The sequence below is a fragment of the Neolamprologus multifasciatus genome, chromosome 18, assembly GCF_963576455.1.
Source record: "Neolamprologus multifasciatus chromosome 18, fNeoMul1.2, whole genome shotgun sequence".
In the NCBI taxonomy this organism is placed as follows: domain Eukaryota; kingdom Metazoa; phylum Chordata; class Actinopteri; order Cichliformes; family Cichlidae; genus Neolamprologus; species Neolamprologus multifasciatus.
Genome location: NC_140456.1, coordinates 15,514,880 through 15,541,873, shown reverse-complemented (window position 1 = coordinate 15,541,873; position 26,994 = coordinate 15,514,880). Strand labels below are relative to the sequence as shown.

Below are 26,994 nucleotides of genomic sequence, written 5' to 3'. Positions count from 1 at the left end.
GTGTTTAAGCGAGTTTTGGACCATTCTTTCCGAAGCACATTTGTAAGGTCAGACACTGATGTTGGATGGGAAGGCCTGGCTTGCAGTGTCCGCTCTAATTCATCCCAAAGGTGTTCTGATGGGTCGAGGTCAGGACTCTGTGCAGGCCAGTCGAGTTCTGGCCACATCTTTATGGACCTTGCTTTGTGCACTGGTGTGTGGTCATGTTGGAACAGGAAGGGGTCATCCCCAAACTGTTTCCTACAATGTTTGTAGAAGCAGTCTGCACACCTAGGTGCTTGGTTTTATTCACCCATAATAGTAATTGGAACACCTGAATTAAATGATTTGGGTGGGTGACTGAATACTTTTGGAAACATAGTGTAGATGTAGTAGACTACAAGGCATGGGACAAGATACCCCTTTTTATGTCTTCCTGTCATATTTAATTTTTTATTATCACTGTTACAACCATTATTATTATTATTATTGTTAATGTGTGTTTTCTATTCGTTATAATTGATTTTCTAACTATGTAGTACAGGGGTATCAAACATTAGGCCCAACACTGATCATGCTCCAAATTTCCCTTTTTAGCTCTAGACTAAAATATGCTGGTTGCTGCAAGCACCCGTCATAAAACTCCACTAGATGGCATATTTAATTGGGTTATGGCCAAAAAAAAGCATACCCAGTACATGACAAGCGGACAGATGGCGCTATCGCTTCAGATATGCTGACTCATACGGTGCACGAAACCGATGGATTTTATCAAAACAAACAGAGCAAGGCCCCCATTCTATCAGCGCACACCGATCCCCGCACATAACGCATGTCTGCACATTTAGAAAGCCCAGTTTCTAAATGTCTGAATAAAATTAGAAATGCACAAAGAAGGATAAAAAAAGTTTTCACCCTGCAGGAGTGTGAAGGCTGCAAAAACAATACAGCAGGTAGAAAAAGTTATTTAAGATGTTACGAACATCTCGGAGTTTATGTAATTTTAGCACGCACTATCAGAGAAGTGGAGGCTTCAGCAGTCAGGAAAAAGAAAAAAAACACATGTATTCCCGACAGCTCATTGGTCCAAATTTTCCCTGTGCTGCCACAATACTGCGCACACGTGACCTCGCTGTTTTCACCCAGTTTAACGCGTGTACTTAAAAAGACGGGCGCCACCGTTCACCAACACAAGCACGACCATCCCATCAGCACTCATGCCCGCGAGGTGAGACCGCTGCTGAGGGTGGGACTCGGACACCTGGAAGTGGACCATGGCGGCTGCCACGAGCAGCAACACATCCACAGCCACGCTTCAGATAAAGCACTCCAGTCTCGAGCATACGCGGAAACGCATCGACCCGAGGAGGAGGCAAGCGGCGCTGTCCTTTCTCAGCAACATTTCTCTGGATGGACGGCCCGTGCAGGACGATGCGGTTAGTCAGAGCGAAGGGGAAACCCCGCTGGAAGCTCGGACTAGACAGAGCCTGGTTTCTACGGAGCCCTCGGCGTACGGAGCCGCTGCTGCTGCGGCCGCGGCGGCTGCAGCGGCGGCGGCCACCACCACAGCCACCCAGGCTCTCGCTTTAGCAAACCAGGCTCTCCATGCCAGCAGCAGGGCCAGTTTTGGGACGGGTCCCACTGCTCCCCCCGCCGGTACAGACGCGGAGGGCGACGCTTTTGTGCCCTCGACGTTCAGCTCGCCTTTCTCCGCGGTCCCAGCCTCGACTAGAGGGAGGCTGCAGACGTACACTCAGGGAATCCTACCTGCGACCTACTCCAGGCAAGTCTCCCAGAACTACTGCCCGGAGGGCGGACAGATAGAGCAGCAGAGGTCAAGGTAACTGTGTACACAACGGTTTTACTTCACTGTCTGAGCGCACAACGACCAAAGTTCACTTCTGCACTGCAGGATCGCCATAGCCCGTTCATTAAACTGCACACGAAGTGCATCTTGCAGGCAAACCTTTCTTTTTCACTTCTGAAATCGCGCCAGCAGAATAGAATAGCCCTTTATTGGCATTGTATGTGTGCAACGAGATTGTGGGTGCTCTACAGCAACTGTGCAGGAATGAAATATTAATAGTAGGCAGCAGGAATATATACACAATCAAGAGACGTGTATATACAAAAATAAGAGAAAGGCACACATTAGAGAACAAGTTGCAAAGTGTTTGCACACTCACTGTATGTTGCATATCTGTTAGTATTTCTAAAGCACCATGGCACTTTTCCAAAATCAGTTTTATTGGATGTTGTGTTCCAGCAAGTTCTTAAGGAAATGTTAAGGGTGATTAGCTTTCCAGACTTCAGACTTTCCTGCATCAGTTGTTATTTATTATGTTATGATTTAGAAATGGGGTGTCAAACATAAGGCCCCAGGGGCCATATTCAGCCAGGCAAGGACTCCAATTCGGTGTTGTAAATGACTTGTTGGCCCATGATCTTTGAAACATTTGTCAAACTTATCTCTCGTCAATGATATTGAGCAATTTTAGGCCAGAAAGAACATTTCTGTTAGGGGGTTGAAGCTGCTGTCACTTTCTTGCAAAGTGACTTTTATACATCCTTTTATTTATGAATGGAAAACAATCAGCGACACTAAGAATGTCTTTTTCAAAAGAGATGCAGTAGAAGTTGCAACAAATATCATGTAACAGTTATATAAAGATATTTTAAGCCATCAAAAAGGACTTGATTCATCCTAAGGTACAACACAGGTTATGTTCAATAACGCAGAGTCATAAAGATGCTTGCAAAACAGGTCAATTCTTTATCTCATATATAACCCCTTCAGAAATCCTGTTGACTGCAGACTGCTTATCAATAATAAACAGAGGTGTTAGACATAAGAACACATAGAAACGCTGGAAATCACTTATTGGGGCACCAGCCCCACTGCATGGGTCTTCAAAATATGAAGGAGATTATTTTCTTAAGTTAAGCGTCCCTGATTTTGTAGTTTCTCATTGTTGTGTGACAAAAAGGGAGGGGCATCCAAATAAATGAACTCTTGGCAATTTTCTTGCAGGTTTCTTATGATCAGCTGTTTTCAAAAGATACTTGCACTTCTGAGAAATCAGTCTTTCCAACACAGCATGAGGAAAAAGTTCAGCTGTGTGCTTTACTCCACGCAGGTGCCTGCAGGCTTATGACTCACTGATATGCACAGGGGATGGGGGGCAGATAGTTTTGATCACAAGTCCAGCAAACCGTGGAGCTGTGCACCCTCGTTTCCCCCCCGAGGAGAAAATCCAGCATCGCATCTTATTCAGTCTCTGTTTGTCTTTCTTACATAAACGTTCTTCAGCTCTTTGTCAAATTGTCCTCAGCTTATTTTTAGTGAGTGTCTTGACAAAACTTGGCACACACCTGCTGTTTACTTCATTTCTGTGTGACGTAAACATCCCATAACTCTGCACTGCTGTCCAGCTCCGCATGCAACAGGGGCTTGTTGTTTCACATGAGTGTCTTATTATTTGCCTTCTTTGTCTACTTTATTTTCACACAAGGGGGAGAGTTTGGAGGTCTCCACCTCAAAGAGGGACGACTGTCAGTGCGGGTCATCTTGTGGTTCTCTCACTGTCAGAACCTGCCGTCAGATCTTCTCTGTTCAGAGCCCCCTCGTCTTTTATCCAAATCCTCGCCTCCTGTTGAAGGCCGCGCCAGACTTCTCAGGAAGTTCTGCTTCACAGGGAAATGCTCATGAGCCTAGTTACCTCACTGAAATTGATTTGTCAAATCAACTTGTTTGGAATGTCTTATTCTCTACTTTTCTTTTTTGTGCTATATATTTAAATAGGGGGGGGGGGGGGGGGGGATGCATGGCTGACATCATTACATCACTAACACATTTTAACTGGCTTACAAGAGGCAGCATTATTGAACCAAACAAAATATCTACTAATGAGAGTTGCTATAATAAAAAAAAAAAAAAGAAGTGGTATTGGTTCATATGTTGTGCAGTATTCACTAGTATGAAACTTACCTATAGAACATGCAGATCTCGGTTAAGTTGATCAGGGTGTCATCACATAGTTTGTCCAGCAGAGGGCTTCAGCTCCTGTTTACTCTATGCTGTCTGTAGCACAGATAGCAGAGTAGCATCAGAGCTCATCATTCAGTAGAAAGGGGAATCATCCCATATTTCACTCTCAATGTGATATTGTTGCGATTTTTAGCTTTTTTCACTAAGCTAGCTGATTTAATATATTGCAGGAGATTAGCCCTCTTCTTAAAGTATAGTAGCATCACCAGAGTATTTACACACACAATATCGCTATGCATAATAGCACCATACTATGCTGTATCCCTAGTAGTGAAGCAGCGTCTTCACAGTAAGCTGCAGGTTGATTTGTGACATTCATTGCTGATATCATTTTTTTTTTTTCACCTTTAAAACATTGGTATCCAGTATTGGTCAGGCTCCAGAACATTAGAAGCCAAACTTTTCAAATGTTAATCATTACACATTTTAAAGATTACGATAAGCTTTTGCTTTTAAATGCTGGTTTTAAATACTTGGAAGTCAGCTTGTACAAACCTGCCAGCTTTTCATATTTTGTGCTAATAAGCTCAGCACGAGAGAAATACTGAGTTCCAGCCACAGTGTTGCACATGTTGGATCCAGTTTCTGCTTTGCCATGTGATGTACCAGCGACCGGTTTGTGTTTTTTACCCCGCCTCTGCTGGGAGAGACTCCATCCCCCAAAGATCCTCAGCTGAATAAGCGGTTAAGAAAATGGATTTGATTCTTCTTATTCTGCTTTGCAAATACAGTTGGCATTTGTTAAAGCCTGACTTTACCCCCTGTTTTTGATATCCACTCGAAGGACGCCCACATAAAATGAATTCTGATTTCGAGAAATATGCAACCTGCTGATTGAACGCGGCCATATTCCACCAGCGTGCAGACAGACGAGCGCTCTGCACAGTGCCTGGTCTGTTTTCTGAGGGCAGCTGGTGGAAACGTGTACAGAGGTCCCTCGCCGGGAGAGGCAGGATGCCCGGGCTTTCTGAGGAGCAGCTCTGGCTCTCAGCTCTGTATTTTCTGTCCTCCACTTCCTCTCCCAGGGGAATCGGAGACACACTTTCCCCTCAGACTTTTTGGCCTTCAATCCTGCTTTCGTTGAGGAAGCCGAAGAGCCTCTGATGTGCCGCCAAAATAGACTTTCTGAGCCCAAAGCTGCTTCAGACAATATCCTCATCAGAACCTAATGTGTGGAAACGATAGCTAATTTCATATTCCACTCCTCAGCGTTCATCCATCAAGAATCAGCCAAGAGCTGTGCTTTAAATATATAATAGTGAGTACCATCTGGTGCTGTCTGCCTGAGGTGTAGAGCAATGTTCATCATATTGTTTCCCCTGTAAAACACAGGCAGGTTGAGTCTTATCACGTCCTGCGTGGGTTATATTCCCATCAGTATTGGATTACCCAGAAACATGTACTTTAAAGTATTTTAACAGGACTTTTTAAAAATTGTTTTGCATGTGGAAGCAAAACTGTGGCTGGAAAACAAGCAGCACAAGCCACCGTAATGGCTCTCTGGAGTCTTGTGTGTTCGGGTCACATACTTCTGGTTATGGGGCCGATTGCTGTTCGCTGAGGTCATGGTTGGCATAATCTCAGGATTATATAATAATGCCTCATTTTCCTTCCCTGAATCTTTCGGCGTCTGAGTCGTGGATAAAAGGAAAGCTAAGAAAAGCCCCCAAAATGAACCAGGATCAGCCTGTGTGTGAAACGTGTTTTGAAAGTTATTTTGATGTAATTATTGTATCATTATTATTTTTTTGTTCTCTTGTTTCCTTTTTGCCTGTTCATTCCTCACGTTTGTTGCTACATCCCGTTTGTACTCATTATACTTTTGAACCTTTCCGGACCAGACGGGCTGAACTCCCCAGACTGCTATTTTTTTTGTATCACAGTAATCACATTTCCCTTTTTCCTGACTATATTTGTGTGAATAAGCCCACAACATTACATGTATTTTTCACTCAGCGACTCTGCAGGAAAATGTAAGACTGTGTCCTTTGGCAAGCTGCCAACAGGTCGTACGCGTGAAACGGTTTAATCTCCACATCTAAACAGTCAACTTGAGTTTCATGGCTTCATTGCTTAGCAGGATTGTCAATAGCATTCAAAAACATTTTTTTCTTATATTGCAGGAGCGTGGTGTGCATTTGTAGTGAAAATAATGTAACGGTGTGCCTGACTTCATTCAAGAAAAGGTGTTTAAATAAAATCACTTCCCAGGCAACAGTGACAGGAGTTGCTTTCAGAGACTCTGCTGTTGATTTACACGGACGCTTGTCTGACCCTTCCCACTGGGCCTAGTTAATGCCAGACTGGATGGAAACGGATTGCTCTAACCCTCCCTGGCAGGGTCTGAAGTGAATGAGTGGCCTGTCCCATGCTATTGTTTCCAGGATTTGCACCAGCTTGGAAAACATCTTTTGCATTAAAAGCACGTGCTGCTGCTGATGTTCATGTAGAGAGGCTCAGGCGAAGTTCAGTTCAGTCGTGAAGTTATGAACTGGCAATGTGCCCTTCGGCTAACAAAATTACTTTTTTTTTTTTTTTTTTTTTTTTTTTTTTTCCCCTGGTATAAAATTCAGAGATTTAGACCGGAAAATGCTAAAATTCCATGAAGAATGGAGCCAAAAGACTGCAGTAGACATTATTTCTTATTTAGCACACTCTTTGCAGAGTTTTAAGGGGGGTGGGGGGGTTCTTCCTGTTGTAGTCCTACATGCATATGGAGCGGTTGGTAACTTGATTGATAAAATTTGGAAAGAAATGTAGCTCCGAAACTTTCAAGATAGTGAAATGAAGCAGGTAACTTGCAGAGTTGTGGGCTTATAATGCAATTCATTCACTGCAGCACCACATGGTCATAAAGAGAGACTGCCAAGAATGTAAGTTTGAAAGCTTGCCTGATTTATCTAACAAAGAAACCAACTCTATCCGTCCCAGTATTAAATTAGCTTTAGCTCCAATATACATCGTCTTGGTGGAATATGGATTCTATCTTCTGTCTTTACATCCACGTGCAAGAACAGTTACAGTAAAGAATAACTTTTTCACTGGATACATTAGCATGTGAGTAATACAAGCAGATAAACTTGAAAAGCAAGCAAAACCTGTTTAAAGATTCATTTTGTGACTTTTTAAATTTTTTTCCTTCATGCGGGCTGTTAAAAACAACATGGAAATCCCCTTAACATGGGTCTTATTGCTGGAAAACACTGGCTTATTTACACAACCAGGATACACTAGTAGTAGTGGAGGGCTTTTGGAGTCTGGTGTGCGTTTTCTGAATTGTTAAAACCTGCAGCTGCAAACAAAGAGGATGAAAGTGGTGAGCAAACCAAAATGGTAGTTTGCCGGCCATAATGTCAAAACAAGGAGCTGGAAAAGCCTAAAGTGCTCTGCAATGCTGAAGAGGACTGTACTGTTAATTGATAATTATCCATATAAAACGATCAACCTGTTTTGAATCGCTCTAAGAGCTTCATGCAGCATAAAGTAGTTTAATGAATGAAGCGATGTTCAGTAGAGAAGCCTTTACTTTCCTCCGAATCTGCACTCATAGATCCCAGATCACCCAGCCAGTCCATCCCTCAGGGTTATCACTGAAGGAGGATGATGTAAGACTGGCCATAAATCACATGACACCACTTGTCTGACCCTCACGGAGAGGTCAGGCCAAACCCTTTTATTATGGCCCTTTCAACTCACGCAAGCAGGAGACAGAGTTTGTGTCAGTTGCCCACAGGTCTGATCATTCTTATCATTTAGACTCCGATTTTACTGCTCATGCCTTTTATGAAGGCTTGATGTTTTCCCCTTCAGTTTATGATCATTAGGCCCATTATATTGAGTGCAGAAGGTTAGTCAGTACAAAGGCCTTAAGCTTTTTTTTGTCTGCTCCAGTGGCCTGGCTTCTCATGTAAACACTCAGCTCACCCAGTCTCCTCTAGTATACACTGTTCACTCAGCCCGTGTTGGATCCTCGAGGACGGAGCTATTTTTTGTTCATTTGTCTGCACGCTCTGTCACTTATTAACCAGCCGCTTTACTTTAACTCTACCGTCTCTCCCTTTGGTCAGTTGAAACGCTCCGGGGGGGGGGAAGTGTGTCCGGTTGGACGTCTTCGGTTTGTCTTGATGCTGCAGCATCTTGCAGCGCTACAGCACGTCTTGATTTATGAGGAGAATTGGATGCTGCACAATTACAAGCTTTTTCCTGGCTCAGAATGGGCATTTGGGGGGAGCGTGCCTATGCACATAACCATTATCTGTCCTTGTACAGTAGAGTCAAAGTGTGTGCAACCTCTGTTTAAGAGATAAGATAAGAGAAGACTTTATTGATCCCACAACGGGGACGGGGCTCAGGTACAGATATCAGAAGGAAATACAAAAATACAAATAAGTACAATCAATGAAAAAAAGTAAGATGATACACTATATACAATGGTAGCATACACAGTATGTGATTATGGATATAGTTGGAAATATGGAAGACATAAACTATATAGCTTGGAAATGACAGAAATGTTTGCATTTGCTAATTTTTATGCTAATTCAGACAGTTTGCTCATTTGCTAATTTTTATGCTAATTCAGACAGTTTGCTCAAGTGATCCAAACCCCAATTAACACAGACTGCTTGCAAATTTCTCTCTGCAGGAAAAAGTCCTGCGTTGTATACAGTAGTAAGTATATTTACCCTCTTTCTTGGTAATGCCAAAGTGGCACTGTTACAGATTTGTCTTCTACGTCATGACAGATAACCCGCTGGGAAAATGTGTGAGCTTTTTCTTATCTGACCTCTAATAAGTTAATTTCCACTCCTTTAAATGTAGACACTTTTTTTTTTTTTTGAAGGACGACTAATTGGAGCCGGATCGTGTTGTTATTGTGGTGCTAAACGTGCAATTATAACCTAATTTTGGCACGGCTCAGACCTTCTTAGCTGTCACATGTGGGTTTGTTCTGAAACTGGCAGCTGATCATATAAAAGCGATCCAGCAGAATTAGACTGTTGAGTCGAGCAACTTAAGTGCGAAATAAAGGCCATCTGTGACAAAATGTGTTACACAAAGTGCTCGCAGAGCCAGCTCGTTATCCTCTCAGCAGCTCTGATCCTGGAAAATTCGCTGTGATCCACGCAAGACTTAGTGAGGGGGGCGATCATTGACCACACAGGGGCACAGTGGCGTTCGCTGATGACAGTTATAAGTCAACCATCCAAAACTGGTGTTTGCAAATTAATCTCAGAATTTATAGAAACGGGTTAAAATTGGAAACCACAGTTTAACCTTTGTTCCAGGCCACTGCTGACCACACGTATTGTTTTTAAAACTGGGTGTTAAACATTCAACCTTTTTGAGTACAGGCTAAAAATATAACATTGACACAGTGGAAAGAATTATTCAAAAGGTAGTTCCTCTTAAAGCTGACTGTTGAACTTGTGAAGTGTTGGTGTGATGTTGATTGATATTTCTTCATATCCCGTAACATGTAACTTCCCCTCTATGTCCCCCCCCCAGACGAAGGCTCATCTCTCAGCGCTCGTCGCTTGAAACTCTAGAGGACATTGAAGAAAATGCTCCTCTGCGCAGGTAAACGCTTTACATGTTCACACTGTGCTACTACAGTCATGTGGAAAGAGGGGGGGGGGGGGGGGGGGGGGGGGGGGGGGGGGGGGGGAACCCCTTCTTTCATTAAGCTTTTACATATTTGGATGTGTTTAAAGACAAAATCGTCACACATTCATTTAATGAAGACATATTCAAAATGCAGAAGCATAGTGTGAAAAACTACGTGCACAGCTGCATCAGGTAGAAACGTTAGCAGCAATATCTTGACTTTATCAGTCTCTTCAAAATTTTAGAGGAAGTTTAGTCGATTTCAACGCTGCAGGCATTCATTTTTGCACAGGTCCCTCCACAGCGTTTTAATCCGGTTGAGGTCTGGTCTTTGACTGGGCCGTTGCAACGCCTTGATTCTTTTTTCTTTTTTTCTTTTTTTTTTTTGCCTCAGTGGTTGAAAGTTACCCAGATCCTCTGATTGCAAAAACCACTCAAATCATCACCCCTCTGCCAAACATCTCAGCTTTGGTCTCATCTGTCCAAAGGCTTTGCAAGAAGACATTGATTTAACACACACCCCAATGCCCCAGACATGCAAACTGCCAAAATGGCTGTCTTTATAGAGGTCCCTCACATTTACTCATGATTAATAAAACAAATGTATTTGATTAACACAACCTGGATGTTTCTTTCCCTCTTAATTCTTATGGCACTTAGCTTTTCCCACACTGCTTCTGCATATTGGCTTAGTTTTTCTTAACGAAACAAGGACTATGTGTTTTCTGAGGCTGTATGTAGCTTATTTTAAGGTCTGGTATGTAGAGGTGGGCAGATCAATCCAAATATCAATTAGTATCAGTGCTGGTATTGGATTGATAATAGCACGATAAGATCGTTACTTTGTTTCTATCCTCTGAGTTCAGAATGTAGCTCACTGAATTTAGTTAAATAATTTGCTTTTTTGGAAACAGACACTTTTACATCCCTGGTCTCCAAAAACCTCGCTTCAAATACACAAAAAGCTGAAGTAAAAAAAAAAGTAAAAATCACAGAGATTTAGCCATCCATTAAAATATGTTCACAATTTGCAAATTGATGGTGATCATCTCAGCAACCATGACACACTGCTATCGCCTACATAAGGTGCTTTTGTAGGTTAAAAGTATCTATATCAGTGTTGGTATCGACATTACTGGCTCTGTATTCACCTGGTTTGATACCAACATTTTTGCAGTATTGCACAGTATTACTTAGGGCTGTTCGATTTAACGATATAAATCGGATGACGATATAAAAACGGCTATCGTTTCATTTTACGCTATCGTTTGTTTCGTGGTGTCGCAAAATAAACTGTTTACGGCAATATTTTTTTTCATCGTTTTGATGGTCACTGTAGTGGCTATATTAATTTCTTAAAGTTCTCTCTTTCTCTTATATTTGATATAACCACACTACAGATGGACAAGCGCCTGTTTTTATGCGTTGTCTGTAGCAACAACAACGGTAAAACCATCGCGTGTCCGCTTGTTTATGTTCCACAAACCTTTCACAATAAAGCTCAAGATCCTGTTGAGACTTTTCAAAATAAACTGAATCACGTGAAAGAGCAGTTTATTTACGGATGAGAAGTAAAAAGGAGCTGCCAGGTGCTAATAAATAAACCTTAGACTCAAACGTTAGAACAGGCTTTTCCCCGCAGCACGCCGTGTAATAAATACTCACAAAGAAAACGGCGGCTGTTACAACTTATGTCTAAAAATGTATCGTTTCATGCATTGGTTAAAACACTCGACTCCAGCTACATGACGCGCAGCTGGAAACACTTCCCGCAAGTCGAGATTCACAGAATTTACAGAAAATGTTACATTTTTGTGATTTATATCGTTATCGGACGATAGAATTCTTATATCGGGATATGAGATTTTGGTCATATGGCACAGCCCTAGTATTACTGGTAAGGATTATGATTTTTTTAAAAAATATGTATAATGTCCCAATATGTAAAACCTTAAAACTAAAAAAAAAAAGGTTTGCTTTCTTTTTACCATTCCTGTCTCAACATGAGTCACTTAGCACAGTGTCGTGCGCCCCACTTGGGGAACTGTCTGTTTCTAAGTTTTTTTTTTGTTTGTTTTACATTTCAGATGTCGAACCCTATCGGGTTCACCCCGACCAAAGAGCTTCAAGAAGGTCCACTTCGTAAAGAACATGAGGCAACACGATATGCGCAATGGAAGGTATGAAGCCAAACATCGCCTCCCCGCAGTCGATACAAGTCCTCACTGAATAATGGAGGCTGCCCCAGTCAATGAACTGCAGTTTGGATGTTTCTCACATTACAAGCCACATCGCAGACAAGCAGGCCAGGCCCCGGCCACAGTTTCAGCTTATAGATAGATGCAACTGCCTATCCTGCACGTGCAGAGGAACCTGATGAATTTTGATGTCAATCTTTATTTGATCACTGTCACAAATTCTGTAATCACGCCACAAATCACTCGCTACTAAATTATAAGATGACTGTGCTGTAGCATGAACGCAGCACGCAAATCTTTAAATGCAAACAAATTTTGGCAGAAATGTTCTGATGTTGAAGTTGAGGTCAATGTATCTAGGGAGCGTTTCTGTGTAATACTGACGGGATGACTCTTATTATCACTGCCACTTCGTTTGGATTTAGACGAGAGTTCAGTTAGCTTTTATTTATCGGTGATTTGCGTGGCACAATCGTGCCCTGGTGATTTTCAATTGTGTCCTCTGAAATTCTTATCCAGTTTTCAGCTGATGTTGAAAGACTCAGCTTTTTGAGACCCTCGTGTGGAGTTTGTTTCCTGATGCTGATTTGTAGTAATAAGGTTCACCACGTGTCTGCGAGCCCGAGTTAGGAAGCTGGAATTATGAGGTTGTTGTAGTTAAAGTCAGAGCCGTTCTGCTCGCTGTGCTGTTGACCTCAGGTCATCGGGAAATGGGCTCTGATTGGATGCCTTAGTCATTAAAAATAAGGTCTTGTAACAAATGCATCACTGTTACACACAAACTGAGTGTATGTGCCAAACTGCAAGAAACTCAGAATAACACACCAAGAATGTTCAGTTCATTCTGTTACTGCAAACTATTACCAAGTGTAACCTGTGCATCTTGTCCGATAGATGTTGATTAGCTTGTTTGCCATTTTTGTTTTTGTAGGATAGTCCTTATCAGTGGCAGAAGATCCTTCTATAGTGTATTTTCTGTCCTGCCCTATCGAGATTGTAGCCAAGCGGGGTATGTATTCTACGGCATGCCGAACGTCGTAACGTCCTCCAACCTGTGCTTCCTCTTTCCCTTTGTTTTCCTCATCCCTCTTGTTTTGGTGGATGCATTTTTATCTTAATAGGTTAATAAAAATGTTGGGTTTTTTTTGTTTTTTTTTAAGTAATCTAACAAGGACTTTAAGACTTAGATTGTGGCCTAATGCTTGTTGCTTGTGATACTTTTCCCGTGGTGGCTCTTGGGCACTCATCCTTCTTTGTTCAAGTCAACCCATTCTTGTCTGTTGCAGCTGTTGCTGGCTTCGCTGTTCAGCATTTAATATGAACCTTTCCTGGTTATTAGAAATAGACGTTTTCGGTGTGTAGTCATCTGATTTTAATTCTCCACTGTGCTGACAGTCTAGGATTTCTATTGTCTGCACACTCATAACATGTTATTAACCACTTCTTTTTTAACTGTCAGGGTTTACAAGTCTTAGCGGCGTAGATCTTATCTATAGATAATTTTTCCTGCTTTTCTTTTAAAGCAACATGAGCTCTGTGTTGGGGAGTTTAGCTGTTGTATGGCTTCTGACGTGCCCCCCCCCCCCCCCCACCCCCCCCCCCCCCCCCCCCCCCCAAAAAAAAAAGAACAAAAAAAACAAAAACGGCGTGTGAAGGAAGGAGGAAGTGAAAGAGAGAGGGCGACAGATAAACACCAGAGGAAACAATGCACAGAAAGAAAAGTAACACACCACGGCTTAGTGAAGAGCGGGGAATATCCTAAGCCAGCCAAACAGTGCAAGCTCAAGGGTTAATAAACCTCCCGGGGCTCTCCGATAAGCACGTTTCACTGCTCCTTCACGCTAATTGCCCGTTTCCAGCTCGACTTTGGCTGGGTCAGCCAAAACTCAAAAATATTTTATTAGACGACTTGTTACTTCAATTATTTATTTATTTTTATAGTACATTCAGCAGACCGGTATCCCTTGCATCTTGAGTAATTTTGCAAATTTTCAATACAGAAGTTAAATCTGCAGCTCAAAGTCCAGCTCGGACTTTCGTAAACTAAGAAGGTGGAATGCAGCAGGCTTCAGGCGGATAAACCTCAGGCTGTGGGTCATCACTGTCTTTTCATGGGCTAATTCTTTGAGTTCAAACACTTCCGTGTAGACTTTGCATGTTTCCTCTTTAGCAGCGCTGGATTCCAATGTTTCTCTGGCACGTTAAGGAACACTTCTGGCATCGGAGTGGAAAAAATTACATGGATCGAATGCGGGATGAATTTCCTCACAGGGATATTTGAAGTTAAAAAAACAACAACTTTGGAATATAATTGGAAGCAGTCACCCTCGACTGTTCGTGTGAACTATGAAGTATTTGTAATGGGGTCAAAGTTGTTTAAGCTGTGGTTATTTTTACTTTCTTGACGCTGAATTTCGAAGCATGCGTGACGAGCACTTTGCAAGAATTTCACCAATACTAACATACAGATGTTTGGCGCCAGTGATTCCTATTCGTGCATGCTGCTGAGCAGCTTTTCCTATCATTTCCTTTCATTTCTCTGTATTCTCAACCAAATGAAGCAAAACCTTTTTATTTTCTGGATGGCTTCATAGAAAAGCGCTCTCCCTAGAAAGCTTCCCATCTCTTCTTTTCCTTTTTCTTCTTTGATTTTCACTATTCTGTAAGAGGTCCACTGCCTGGGGATCTCCGTGTCTACGATGCATCTGTCATCATTGTGTCCTGCCGTGCCTGTCTGCCAGATAACAGTGTTTTCATTAAAACCGATTGGCCCCACATGTCAACAAAACACTGGCATAGTCATGTGAGGACCCGCCGTGTCGTTAACGCTTTGTGTATGAACGACATTTTAAAGAGAATGCAAGACAAAGCAAAGGAAAGATAAGGGAGCCGCAGAAAAACAAGACTGTGTAGAGCCTGTACTTTCTGCCGCCGCTGTGAAATGTTGCAACAGTACAAATATTGAGATAAGGCTAAAGTTAATGTAACACAAACACAGGTGGAAATTTATCTGTCAGCAAACAGGCCACATTTTAATAGCTGCGGACTTTATTTCAACCCAAGGAAAAATGGGAGAACGTGAATATCAGCTCCTGCTTAGAGCATTTTAATTTTCTACCAACCTTTTAATCACAAATCGCTGGAAAGAGTTAGCCTTCAGCTTACCATCAGTGTTATCAGTTATTCTTTGTGGCAGACTGTAAATGAAGTGGACTGCAGGCATGTAATCTTCTCTGTCACTGTACACAATTTAAATTAGCTTTTACTGACAGCGACCTAAAAATATCGCATCAAGTTAAATCTTAGCAGTAAACAGTGTTTACTTAATTATGGTATATTTGATTTGGGCCATGTGTCGGTCAAGCTCCACCGACACACTTCCCTCCTTGGCCATCTGTTTTCTGCTTCAGGAGAGCTTTTGACCTACAAATCTCCCACAGCAGTATGGCATTTCAGGCAGCAGCTGAGTTTGAAGAGGCTTGCCTGCTAGAACGAAACCGTACTCTCCTCCGTCCTGCCTCCCAAGGGCGCACTTTATTACTGATTGCCCCGAGATGCACCCAAAGACACGAGCGGTTACAGAAACTAGGCCAGCTGATGAGCTCAGATCGATGCAGGACCCAAATCTGTGAAATGGAGAGTGTGTAAGTGAAGAGGTGAGCTAGAACAGGCCTTTGAAAGATTGCTAAGGAAAAGGAGTTTAAAGAAGCTGCAGGAAAACTTTGTATCATGAAAGATCTGTTTTAAAAAAAAAAAGTCTTGTGTTCGTTAGGGATGCAAAGCTGGAAGGAGGGCGTCAGCGGCATCCTTCAGGAGGCGCCAGGGAGATGGTGATTGGGCTGGAGGGAGTGGAGTTGGGAGCAGATGGAAAGGTGAGAAACCAGCAAATATGTGTATGTGTGTAAATATAGATTGGTGTGTTTACTGGGACACTTCACTGGATACTTGATACAGAAGTCTTAAACCACCACTCATTTCTTTATATCTTGTTTCCAAAAGTCAGACTTTGGTATAACTTTTAAAGCGGTCTTGAGCAAAAGTTCGACAGGCTTCTGAAGGTCTTTTAAAGTTTGTCTTTGATAAAAAGGCACCTAACTCGAGGGTGTCGTCGACAAATACCCAACAACTTTGCAAAGTATCTTTAGGAACTTTGTTACAAGTGCCTTACTTTTTACAAAACATATAAATTGTTCTCACCTCTTTATTTGAATCTACAAGAAAGCCAAAGATAACACAGCTTGAAAGGCATAAATAGGATTTTTACACCAACAAGGGGTTTCAAAAGAGCTATTAGCCAGAAACTCAAAGACAGGTGGAAAATAAAAGAAGTGGCTGACCTAAAACAAGGACAATATCTGAAAAGCATGGCCTGAAGAAATGAGTAAAAATGGAGTCTAGAGCTACATCTGTCCTTTCAGTTGATCCATATACTATTTGCTAAAATTGTGTCAGTGAAAGCGTTTGCATCAAGACATTTTTAGGGAAAGGAAACTGGGAGAAATGGGCAAAATGCACAAGAACTGGACTGAAGATCATCTGCAACAGGTCTTATGGAGTGATTAATCCATTTTATTTATTTATTTATTTTTTGTTCAAATCGTCATCTTTATGTACAAAGGTCAGGACCGAGGTATAACAGTGAGTGTCTACAGCTGTCTGTAAAACATGGTGGAGGCTCTGTCGTGGTTTGAGTCTGCATTTCAGCCAGTGGTGTTTGAGATCTTGAGATCAAAACTGATGGAATTATGAATGCATGAAGTGCAGTCAAATTTTGATCCTGGCCTCTCCAAAGCCAGAACGTCAACATTTTTGAATCAGTGTGTGATCGTCTCAACAGAGATTGGCAGCCAACATCCAAAGAAGAGCTTTGTATGTCCCTCAAGAGGTCTGGAGAACTGCATATATGTTTTAGCAAAGATTTCTAATTTTTCCAGCAAAATATAAAGAAATGAGGGGTAGATCGAGACTTATGCACATTATTGCACATACAGAAAGGCCAAAAATGGTTAAGGTTGGCTAAAAATGGCACATTAGCATCGTAATAGTTCAGAAGTGCTGTACTGTTGATGTACGTTAGCTAGCAAACTAGCTTGTTAGTTGCTAGTTGCTACAGAAGCTAGAATTTTATAAAAGTTTCTCCTCGCACAAATTACTCCCATTTAAATATTAATGTTGGTTATAAACATTGTTTAGTTTTCATAAATGAGGAAAATGAAGTGAAAGGCTTTTATTTTTTAGTGCTTAGCAAGATGATTTTTTTTTTTCCCAGAACCTAGTGCAATGAGCCTTTTTTTGGCACTATTTTGCTGTCAGGGGGGTCCAAACGCCCCATGTGCAATTAAGCACATTAATAACAACTGCATTCCTTTTAGCCAAGTCAGTTCCAGTCTCTTGTTATTGTGTGTGATGTCTCATGGGTACGTTATACTGGGACACTGTTAGTGCTAATACTTATTTGTGGTCCTCTTGTGCTGGAAAACAGATCTCATAACATTAATAGGTTGAACGGGTTTAACATCAAAGCGAGCAAGTCTTCTTTTGGCTCTACTGAATAGACATAATAATTTGTATCTGTGTTTGCAGACTGTGTCGTACACCCAGTTCCTGTATCCCACTTATGTGCTGGGTGGCCGAAGAAACACAATCGACTCCACCTCGTCCTTCTCTCAGTCTCGCAACGCAAGCCACCGCAGCCTCAGCTTGGCCCGAGCCAACAGCAACCAGAGCAGCTTAGACGCAGGTTGGTTTGCAGGCTTTAACTTTTCATGGTTTACTACAGTTGGGTCCACATGTTTGGACAATGAGGGCTTGGTTTTTTGGGGGGGGGGTTTTGGGCAATTTTGTCTCTGTACACCACATCAGTTTATTTTAAATCAAGATGTGATTGAAGTACAAACATTAAGCTTTAATTCATAGGGTATAACAAAAGCCTTGCACATCTTTCAGAGGCACAAAATTAATTGAACAGCTCACTGATGAGCATTTCTAGGCCAGGTGAGACCCTGTTATTCACGACAAACTGATTAGATAAAAGGCCGTAATTAGGCTAAAAAGAGAGAGAGAGAGCAAAAATCTGGCTCATTCTTAAAAAGAAGCGTTTCACCAGCCAGATCAGCAACAGCTATTGGTTACACATAAAAACAGGAAGGACAAGTTAGACTTTGTCAGAGAGCATCTAAACAAACTTAAAAAAGCCTGTACAATCCAAAAGAAAAATCTTGAAAGCAAGATTTCCTCATATCAGAATAGTGTACAAAATAATAATAGTAATAATTATATTCGAATAAAGTGAAAAGAAACAGTCTGTGATTCAACGCATACTACATTACCTGCTAAATGTTCTACAGGAGGTGTTGTGTTGTGGGCTTGTATTGTTGCCAGTGCAACTGGGCCACTAGTGTTTGTTTATGATCTGAGCGCTGATAGCAGCAGCAGCAGCAGGCTGGACTGCGACGTGGCCAGGGCTATACTCTGCTCAGATTCAGCCAAACGCCGCAGAACTGATGAGACAACGCTTCTCAGTACAAGTGGATAAGGATCAGTCAGTCACCTGATTGTTTAAGTCTCTGAACATGGGGGACTACAAAATGGCTGTTAATTCTTAAACATTTATAACTTTATTTTATTTGCTTTGCTTATTTGTAGAAAAACAATGAGTTGGAGCAAATCTGCCTCTTCTAATAATTTAAGTTACTTTAATTCAAGTCTTCACTTATGGCAACTATTTCTCCCAGTCTGGTATTCTTCTTCCATTTTCAGTCTGCATTTGAGTTTTTCAACCATAATCACCCGTTGTCTATAGCTCGGTGTAATTCCTAAACATTTAATGCCAAATATTTTGGGTAAAGTTGTCGAATTAAAGCTCAAAGTCCACATGTCAGTCACACCATGATTATTTGATCTTAAAATGCTCTGTGTTGGTGTACAAGTAGAAAAACGGTCTCACTGTCCGAGCACTTTTGGCCCTAACTGTACATTTTTATTGAAAAAGGAAATGCATGAAATTCTAAATCTGACTCAACCTTCGCGTGGAAATGGCAGGGAATGATTTCGGGGACTTTCGTGAGTACGACCCTAATCTGCTGGATGACCCACAGTGGCCTTGTGGTAAACACAAGAGAGTCCTCATCTTCCCCTCCTACATGGTGAGAAAATACTAATCTAATACATCACAATCACAACAGCAGCAGCAACTGCTGCCTCGTAGCCTCTTGAGAGCAGAAAGGAATGGTTGTTTTTATCCGCAGCTTCATTTGCTTTGAGATGTTTTGTTAAAATGTTCTGAAATATCTCACTGGTATTTTTTATTTATTTATTTTTATCATGCTGGGCTTCTGTGCTCAGTTTTCCCACCACAACAGAGAACAATAAAACCAGAAATATTTGTCTAAGGGTTCCTTCACCAAAAATAAAAAATCCTCAGTTTTATCTGCTTATTTAGTCTTTATCAGCAAGGTCACTGGATGAGATGCTCTCCCACCGCTTTGGGCCTGAAAGGATGCAGATACTTTATCTCTGTGTAGTTGGCAGTAGCTATTAAAGAGCTACTGTGGCTCTCCCTCAACACTAATCATTCTTTTTACTTTTCCGGAAAAGCGCGGATGTTTTATTTTGGTTTGAAAAGCGGGGGAAAAAACAAAACGGCCCAATTCCCTCCTCATTCTTTCCAGGGTTCAGTTTTCGCTGTGGAGACTGGCAGAGTGCACAACGAGTACTGACATAGTTGAAATGTTAGTCAAGGCCAGGCTTTTTTTTGTCCTCTCTTCCTCCAATTACTCTTGACAACAATAGCTATTGTGTTTACTACCGCAATGGAAGCAGTGAATTCTCAGCACTTCAGGAATTGGACACAGGCTGCTTGGGAGACCTGACTCTCAAGCTTTCAGGTTCAAACAGGGGATAAAGTTATCTGTGCATATTCAAAGTCTTCTTTGTATTTCCGGCGACGTTGCATAGTAAATGGGTTACACCCAAGGAAGGTTCCCTATTTGGTCCTATCAGCTCTCAAACTACAAATTCACCATCCCAGAGCAACAAAAGCAATTTTGTTTATGGACCTTTAATCCTGGGATTAATAGACAGGCCTCGACAGGGATCTAACTCCTAGCCCAAACTCACACCCACACATTAAGCTCTCCCAGTGTGACTCGGCGCTTGTTATGGCATGCTTTGAGTATGATGTGGCTAAGGATTGTTTAACAGACATTAGAAAGATAATAGAAAGGCAAGTTTAAAAATAAATAAATAAACCATATAAAACTGGAAACTAAGATTAATTCTAAAATAAGATGGAAAGATGCAGAGAAACTGAAAATCCTGCTTTTAGCAGCAGAACCATCTGTGTGGGATTGACTGCTAAATAGTCTGTGGCCGTCATGATGAATTAAAATTTGGCCACAGGCATCAGTTTATCTTGTTACTGTCTTTTAATGCTACTTTTTGTGACACGGAGCAATTTAAAAAAAAATTACAGTCTTGGTTTTAAAAAAAAAAACACGAAAAAAACAAAAACAGACCACACACTCTTTCATCATTTCTATGGCTTTACGTGTCAGGACATAATAAAAAAAATTATCTGGTCTCTACTAGGTTCTAAAATCATTTCATATGCAACCTCAGAAGAACAACATATTATATAATGTCATTATTTATTTAACGAAGGCAAAGTCAAAATGCAGAAGCAGTGTGTAAAAAAAAAAAAAAAAAAAAAAAAAAAAAAAAAAAAAAAAAAATTAAATACACCCTCACTGCTTCTATAGGAATTAAGAGGGAAAGTAGCAGCCAGGTGGTGCTGCTCTAAAGCACTTGATTAACTGATTCTCAGCAGGTGTGAACACCTTCTACAAAAGCTAAAGTTTTGGCAGTTTGCTGGCCTGGAGCATTTAGGTGTGTGTTAACACAATGCCGATGAGGAAAGTCGCCAGCAATGGTCTTAGAGAAGCCTTTCCAAATAATTTGAAGTGCTACAGTGAGAAAGATTACTTATTATTAAGTGTAAAACGTTCAGGACAGCTGCCAGTCTTCTAGCAAGTGGATGTCCCAGCGAATTCACCCCAAGGTCAGAGCGTGCATTGCTCAGAAAAACTGCAAAAAACCCAAAAATCCTACAGGCGTTGGTTAATATGTTAAATGTTAAAGTTACTGACAGTACAATTAGAAAAAGACTGAACAAGTTTAGCTTGTTTAGAAGACTTACCAGTCATGCCAGGAGAAAATGGACGAGACATAATTGGAAATTTTTGTGGTTGTTGTTTTATTTGTTTTACCGTGGTGCTGTGCATTGTGGCCACACACTTACTGCCATACTGCCAACTGTCAGGCACGGTGGTGGCGGGGTGATGATTTGGGCTGTAGGACAAATTGGGTCATGCAACAGGACAGTGATGCCAAGCACAGCAGCAAACCTACAACAGCATGAGTGAAATAGAAAACAAAGTATTGCACCCACTCAAAGTCCAGACCTCAATCCATCTGAAATACTGCTGCAGGACCTTGAGAGAGCTGTGCATAAACGAAAGGCCACAATCCTCAATGAACTGCAGCAACATCATAAAGATGAGTGGGCCAAAGGTCCTCCACAACTTTCCAGAGAAAGCAGTTACTTCAAGTTATTGCTGCTCTGCAACTACAGCTTTTCACACAGCTGCTCCTGCATTTAGTTTTTTATTTTTCTTCAAAAAAATATTGACACAGTATAATGTATCATGTGCGGTTGTTTTTCTGAGGTTGTATTTATCTAATTGTAAGGACGGAATTATTTATTTATTTTTTATTATGTCCTGATACTTTAAACTTTGGAATTGAAAGAATGTGGACTGTAGACTTGAATACAGTCAGACTTAATCTTTCAAAGGAATTTGTTCACTTTAAAAAAGAGATAAAATATCACCAGTGATAGAGGTGAAAGCAGTGATGTGGACATCCAACACTGAAGTGTTAGGATTAATTACTCGATTGAAAGTGTGGTCATTTTGACACCACCTCTGATTTTCTTTTCCAGACTACGGTCATCGAATACGTGAAACCCTCTGACCTCAAAAAGGACATGAATGAAACCTTCAAGGAAAAATTCCCACACATAAAGCTGACACTCAGCAAAATAAGGAGGTAAAACAAACACCACACAAAATATATTCACCTTGACAGAAGCTCTTTTGTTTTCTTTACCAACTTCTTTCTCTTCATTTTCCTTCCTTGTTCTTTTTTTTTTTTTTTTTTTTAAAACTCTGCAGCTTGAAAAGGGAGATAAGAAAACTGGCTCAGGATGAGTGTGGCTTTGAGGAACCGACGGTGGCAATGGCTTTCGTCTACTTTGAAAAACTTGTTCTTCAAGGCAAACTAAACAAGCAGAACCGTAAACTCTGCGCTGGAGCTTGTGTCCTGCTGGCAGCCAAGATCGGGGGTGATCTGAAGAAACAGGAGGTCAAACTTCTTATAGATGTAAGCTTCCTCATGCACACATTCAACCCTCCCCCATCCAACCCCAATGTTTAATTACAGTACAAGAGATTAAAGGGTCAGTTCACTCTGATCAAAGGGAGAGGGCTTTCTTTCCAAATATTTGAGCATCATTTTTCACTGCTCTCAGTGACAGTCCACTGGGCTGGGTGTGGGTAGCAGATGAGGCAAAATCGACCCCTCAGGGTTCAAGTATAACTTTAAACAGGCTACACAACATAACATAATGGAATACAATCATCTGTAATAAGGGGTCTACAAGATAAAGTGTTTCAAAAACTTACTAATATTTAATTGTGAGAACCGGGCCTGAAGCTCGAATCTCTAAATAGGAGAGCTTTTTGTTTTTTTCCCCCTACAGGGTAACATATTGCTAGTCTCTTCAATGCTTTAACACCAGCTTTGTTTAACTGGGAATCCAAGGGAATTAGTGTTGAACCCTTAACCTCTGGTTGGGTGTGGTAAGCTATGTGCTGAGTTGCACCTGGCAACCTGGTACCTGGATGCACACCCCACCCAGTTTCCCAGGGTCCTAAAGTCCAACTCCACATTACCACAGCGGCATAATAAAAACAAACCTTTTAAATATTTTTAGTTTTCAATGTGTTTAATCTCCAAAAGGTGCAGTTTCAGGTTTTCAATTTCAAGTGAATAAAACAAGTGCATCGTATGATTATGAGTGAAGGAAATATTTAATATATAAAGCCCTGTTAGAGTAGCAAATGCTCCACTTTTTGTGACCATTTGTTGGCTTCTTGCACACAGTGACTAAATATAAAGCTGTCACTTTCTTACTTCTGAGCCAAGTGTGCTGTGAGCAGTGCAGGGCCAGGTGTTTTACGACATCCAGGGTTAAAAATAAATAAATCAAAATAAGATTGAGTCGAGAAGCATTTTTTTTCCTCTCACACTAACTTGCTTTATTTTTCTGCCAGAAACTGGAGGAAAGGTTCAGAGTGAACCGCAGAGAGCTGATAGCCTTCGAGTTCCCCGTGTTGGTGGCGCTGGAGTTTAATCTGCACCTGCCAGAGCACGAGATCATGCCTCACTACAGACGCCTCCTGCAGACCTCCTAGCATTAGTGATCCATCAGGAGGACGACCGCCAGGTTCTCCTTCTGATCTCCCGGCTTTCCAGTTACCACAGTATCCATCCTCTGTCTTCTCTCCTTGTCTCTGTTTGATCACTTGAAGGTACCTCTGGCTGTTGGCGAGCCGCAGCCACTGATCACTACAGACAGCCCGCTCCTTCCCCTCGTTGGATCGACATCAGCCAAAGGGACACGTGTTTTTAAGCAAACTTTCCTCCACTGTTTGACTTCTGCATTCGGCATCACTACATGGACTGAAAGAAAAGGGTTCAACCGTCTGGAAGCAAGCTGGTTTTTCTAGTTTGCATCTCTCACATCGCATCCTTCGTCATTTTGTATTCTTAGTCCTCATGTTGACACGAGGCTCTTTTTTTAAAAAAACAACTGAATCTGATAGTGATCTTTGTCAGTTAAAACAATCTGTGATTGTAACAATTTGATCCTTTCTTTAATCTTTTTGTAAACTTTTTATGATTGCTTGCCTCATGAGCTGCATACAATTTAAACAGAAGCCTTTTAAGAGGCTGGTTTTGTGGCTGGACTGTTATTCCTCAGCGTGAATCATCTTTTCATTAAAAGTGCACTTTTTTTGAAGAAGACACTGGGGCAGGGTGACGGTTTTTCAGACTTTTAACAAGCTTGAGAACTAACCCTGAAGTAGCCCCTGCTGAAAAGTACGCGGTCTTCGTAAGCACTGTACAGAAGACATTGGAACGGACCATTCAGTTTTTATTTTCTCTCTCTTATGGTTTATTCAGTTTTCCAACCACAGTCTGCATGAAAAGTAGTGATTCTTTGTACGCAGGTACCTGCCGAGACGTTTTGACTTCCTATTTTTCACTGAAGTGTTCCATTCATTTTTCTACCACAGACAGTCTTTTATCAGAGTTGAATTTTCTGTGCTCTATGTTAGAGTGTATCGCTAGCACGTTTACAGTGCTTTAACAGATGCTTGTTCTGAGGACACGCTATTGACCAGTGATCAGTATCAGCAGGATGCTCGGGTGCCGAGAGGACATGCCAGTAACTATAAGTGTGTTTGAGCCCCTACAGGCTGCAGAGATGCATCTCTTTAGCTGACCCTGACCTCTGACCTCTCTCTGATCTCTGCAGAGGGGAAAAAATCCAGGCAAAATCTCACGTGGGATCTAGTCATAGATCAAACATCTACGTATACCTTGAATAATCATTTGATTTGAAATCCACAATGTTTTTTATTAAAAAACAAAAAGTACTGAACATCTCGACCGCCGCGACCACTTAAAGGTGATTCATTTCATTTTTCAGGCATGTCACTTTCACAACTTGATCTTTTTGCTTCCTACCTTGCACTTGTCTCACACACTACCACAGAGTGTTTCACTGAATCAGAAGCTGAGGAAACAGAGAAAGATGGTATTTGATGCTGCTCAGAGCATTATGAGCTGAAATGATCACGAGACGAAACCAAACCACTTTTGATTGTCTTGATTCAAAGTTGGGTAAAAATGCTGAGCTTATTTTTGTTTGCAAGCCCAAAGACGTGTTTGTAAGATGCACATTAAATGCTCCGCGAGGAAAGACTCACGGGTGACTCGTATTACCTGTGTGTGTGTGTGTGTGTGTGTGTAAATAAATTGCTTTGCTTGTTCAATCAAAACAGAAAAAGACTGACGCATGCTTCTTTTTTTCTTTCTTGCTTTACCCAGATCTGCTGCCCATAAGTGATGGTGACTAGATTTAGTGGAGTGTGTCTGCCTTTGTTTTCCAATAAGTTTCAAATTCTTTGGCTCCAGCGTCATCAAACTTAATATTGTTCAGATATCTGATAAGTTTTTTATTACTAGTAAATGAGGGAATGAATATTTCCAGCTAAAAATATTAAATTGAACCATGCTAATCATTACACCTACTAAGCATGTTAGCATAGTGACCATAGTTGCAGCACCCCCTTAGACCTCATGTCTCCCCCTCTCTTTCCATTTGCCCCGTTTTGTAACTACTGCTTTAATTTAAAAATAAATAAATCAACAAAAACAAAACATCGGGCCACCTTAGGTTTTTTTTTTACCATCATCTAAACCTGATAAACCAGGTCCTCCCACGGTTTTCAGGCTCAATGTACCATAATTTCAGGCTTAACCAGTGCAAACCGTCCATCTGAAACAGACCTGAAAGCTTTCCCTTAGTGTTGCACTGTTGCAGGATATAGTCTACAATAGGCCTGCATGCTGAGATACATTAATCATGTTGTAATGCAAGCTACACTTATTGCATACTTGACCTGAGCTCATGCCATAATACAGAAAGGGAAGAAAGTTGAACTGTAAGTATTGTTTTTATAACTGTACAGCACAATCGAGCTGGCAGATAACTCATCTTTTAGACAATGCATATTATTTTATTGATAAATAGTCTTGCTGTACACTTAAAGTTGGGTATTGTCAGTTTGACGTGCCGATATTGTGGATTTATTTTGAGCACATGTAATATTGCACAAAATCCAAAATAGCTCCGGAACAAACTGAGCTACTTGCACAGTGGCTGCACCAGTATCTCTTAGGTGCATGAAACCATGCTTTCCTTCAGTTGCTTTCACTGAAAATCTCTGCACTTGCTCCTCTGATGCAATCTGAGAGGTCTGTTTCTTATCAAGTGGGAACTGTCCTCTTCCTGACACGTCCAAAGTAAACAAGGCCTGCAGTCACGCCGGTCTCGTGCTGCCATCAAAACAAACAGGTCAGGCCTGAGTGTGGGCACATGTCCTACATGGCTTAGTCCCCTCCATTGAGGGCCTAATTCCCCCCTCACCACCTCATAAAGGGATCTATTGACAGCCCTTCCTGAGCCCTGCTCACACATAAGTGACCCTCATTGTGAAAATATGTGTACCATCGTTTGGGGCAAGCTGCAGCCTATTGCCCTTCCCTTTAAAATAACAACATTTGGCTGAAATGGCATTTTGCCCCCTTTCCTGTCATGATACAGTGACTCAGGGCTTTTCCATCATGTACAGTTTGTAAACAAGGAAACGATGAAAGCTAAGGATCGAGGCAAATTACTGTTGAGCAGCGAGTTCGGTGGTCTCTTTGTTCACATCTGCTTCATCTTTCAGTAACCACTGTGCTATTTTTCTAATGCTGCTGCATGGTCAGGAGGGGAAAACTCTGCAGGCAGACCTAAAAATCTGATCCTCTCCTCATGTTTGACGAGGCTACCTAATCTCTTTTGTTCCACCCCAAGAGTCTATTTCAGGGACAACTGAGCCCACTGTAACAAAAAACCAGTGACGCAAAGCAGGCCATTAAACGCTTCTTCCACTTATTTATTGATGGACACACAGATCAACTTTTTAAGTAGATTGAGTGGACGCTCCAGTGCGAGTTCAAGTATGAGGCTTTACGTTTGATCTTTGAAAGCAGATGCGATGGTGATAGACGACATTTCAGAATTTAAAATCTACCAGGATACACTTGTGTTAAAAACAGTCAGTATTAGCTAACAGATTATTTTCTAGAATAGTCCTGTTACCAAAGAAAAAAATAATATAGTTTCCAGCTGCTGATAATCCAGAGTCACCTTCATCCAGACAGCAGTCACTGTCACAGTACAAATTATACAATGAGTTTTTTTTT

At 41.4% G+C, this 26,994-nt stretch overlaps 1 protein-coding gene and 1 long non-coding RNA gene across 4 annotated transcripts in view; one reads left to right on the top strand and one right to left on the bottom strand.

The window, feature by feature from the left end:
- The window catches only part of LOC146497598 (uncharacterized), a 137,831-nt gene extending 126,228 nt beyond the window's left edge, over positions 1-11,603 (bottom strand). The window contains exon 1 of the long non-coding RNA XR_014870989.1: positions 11,280-11,603. This is a non-coding gene — a long non-coding RNA (uncharacterized LOC146497598). The remainder of the gene's footprint in view (positions 1-11,279) is intronic.
- cables1 (Cdk5 and Abl enzyme substrate 1) lies at positions 1,082-26,994 on the top strand. 3 transcript variants are annotated; one of them, XM_085142201.1, is made up of 10 exons: positions 1,082-1,762; positions 9,536-9,607; positions 11,722-11,814; positions 12,764-12,841; positions 15,605-15,704; positions 17,416-17,572; positions 18,874-18,977; positions 21,833-21,939; positions 22,065-22,272; positions 23,226-26,994. In XM_085142201.1, the coding sequence occupies exons 1-10, from the start codon at positions 1,254-1,256 to the stop codon at positions 23,364-23,366; spliced, it is 1,569 nt and encodes a 522-aa protein (XP_084998327.1). In that variant the 5' UTR covers positions 1,082-1,253; the 3' UTR covers positions 23,367-26,994. The 3 variants fall into 3 exon arrangements, with proteins under 3 accessions (XP_084998327.1, XP_084998326.1, XP_084998328.1); XM_085142200.1 differs by having other exon boundaries at positions 1,083-1,819; XM_085142202.1 differs by lacking the exon at positions 12,764-12,841 and having other exon boundaries at positions 1,083-1,819.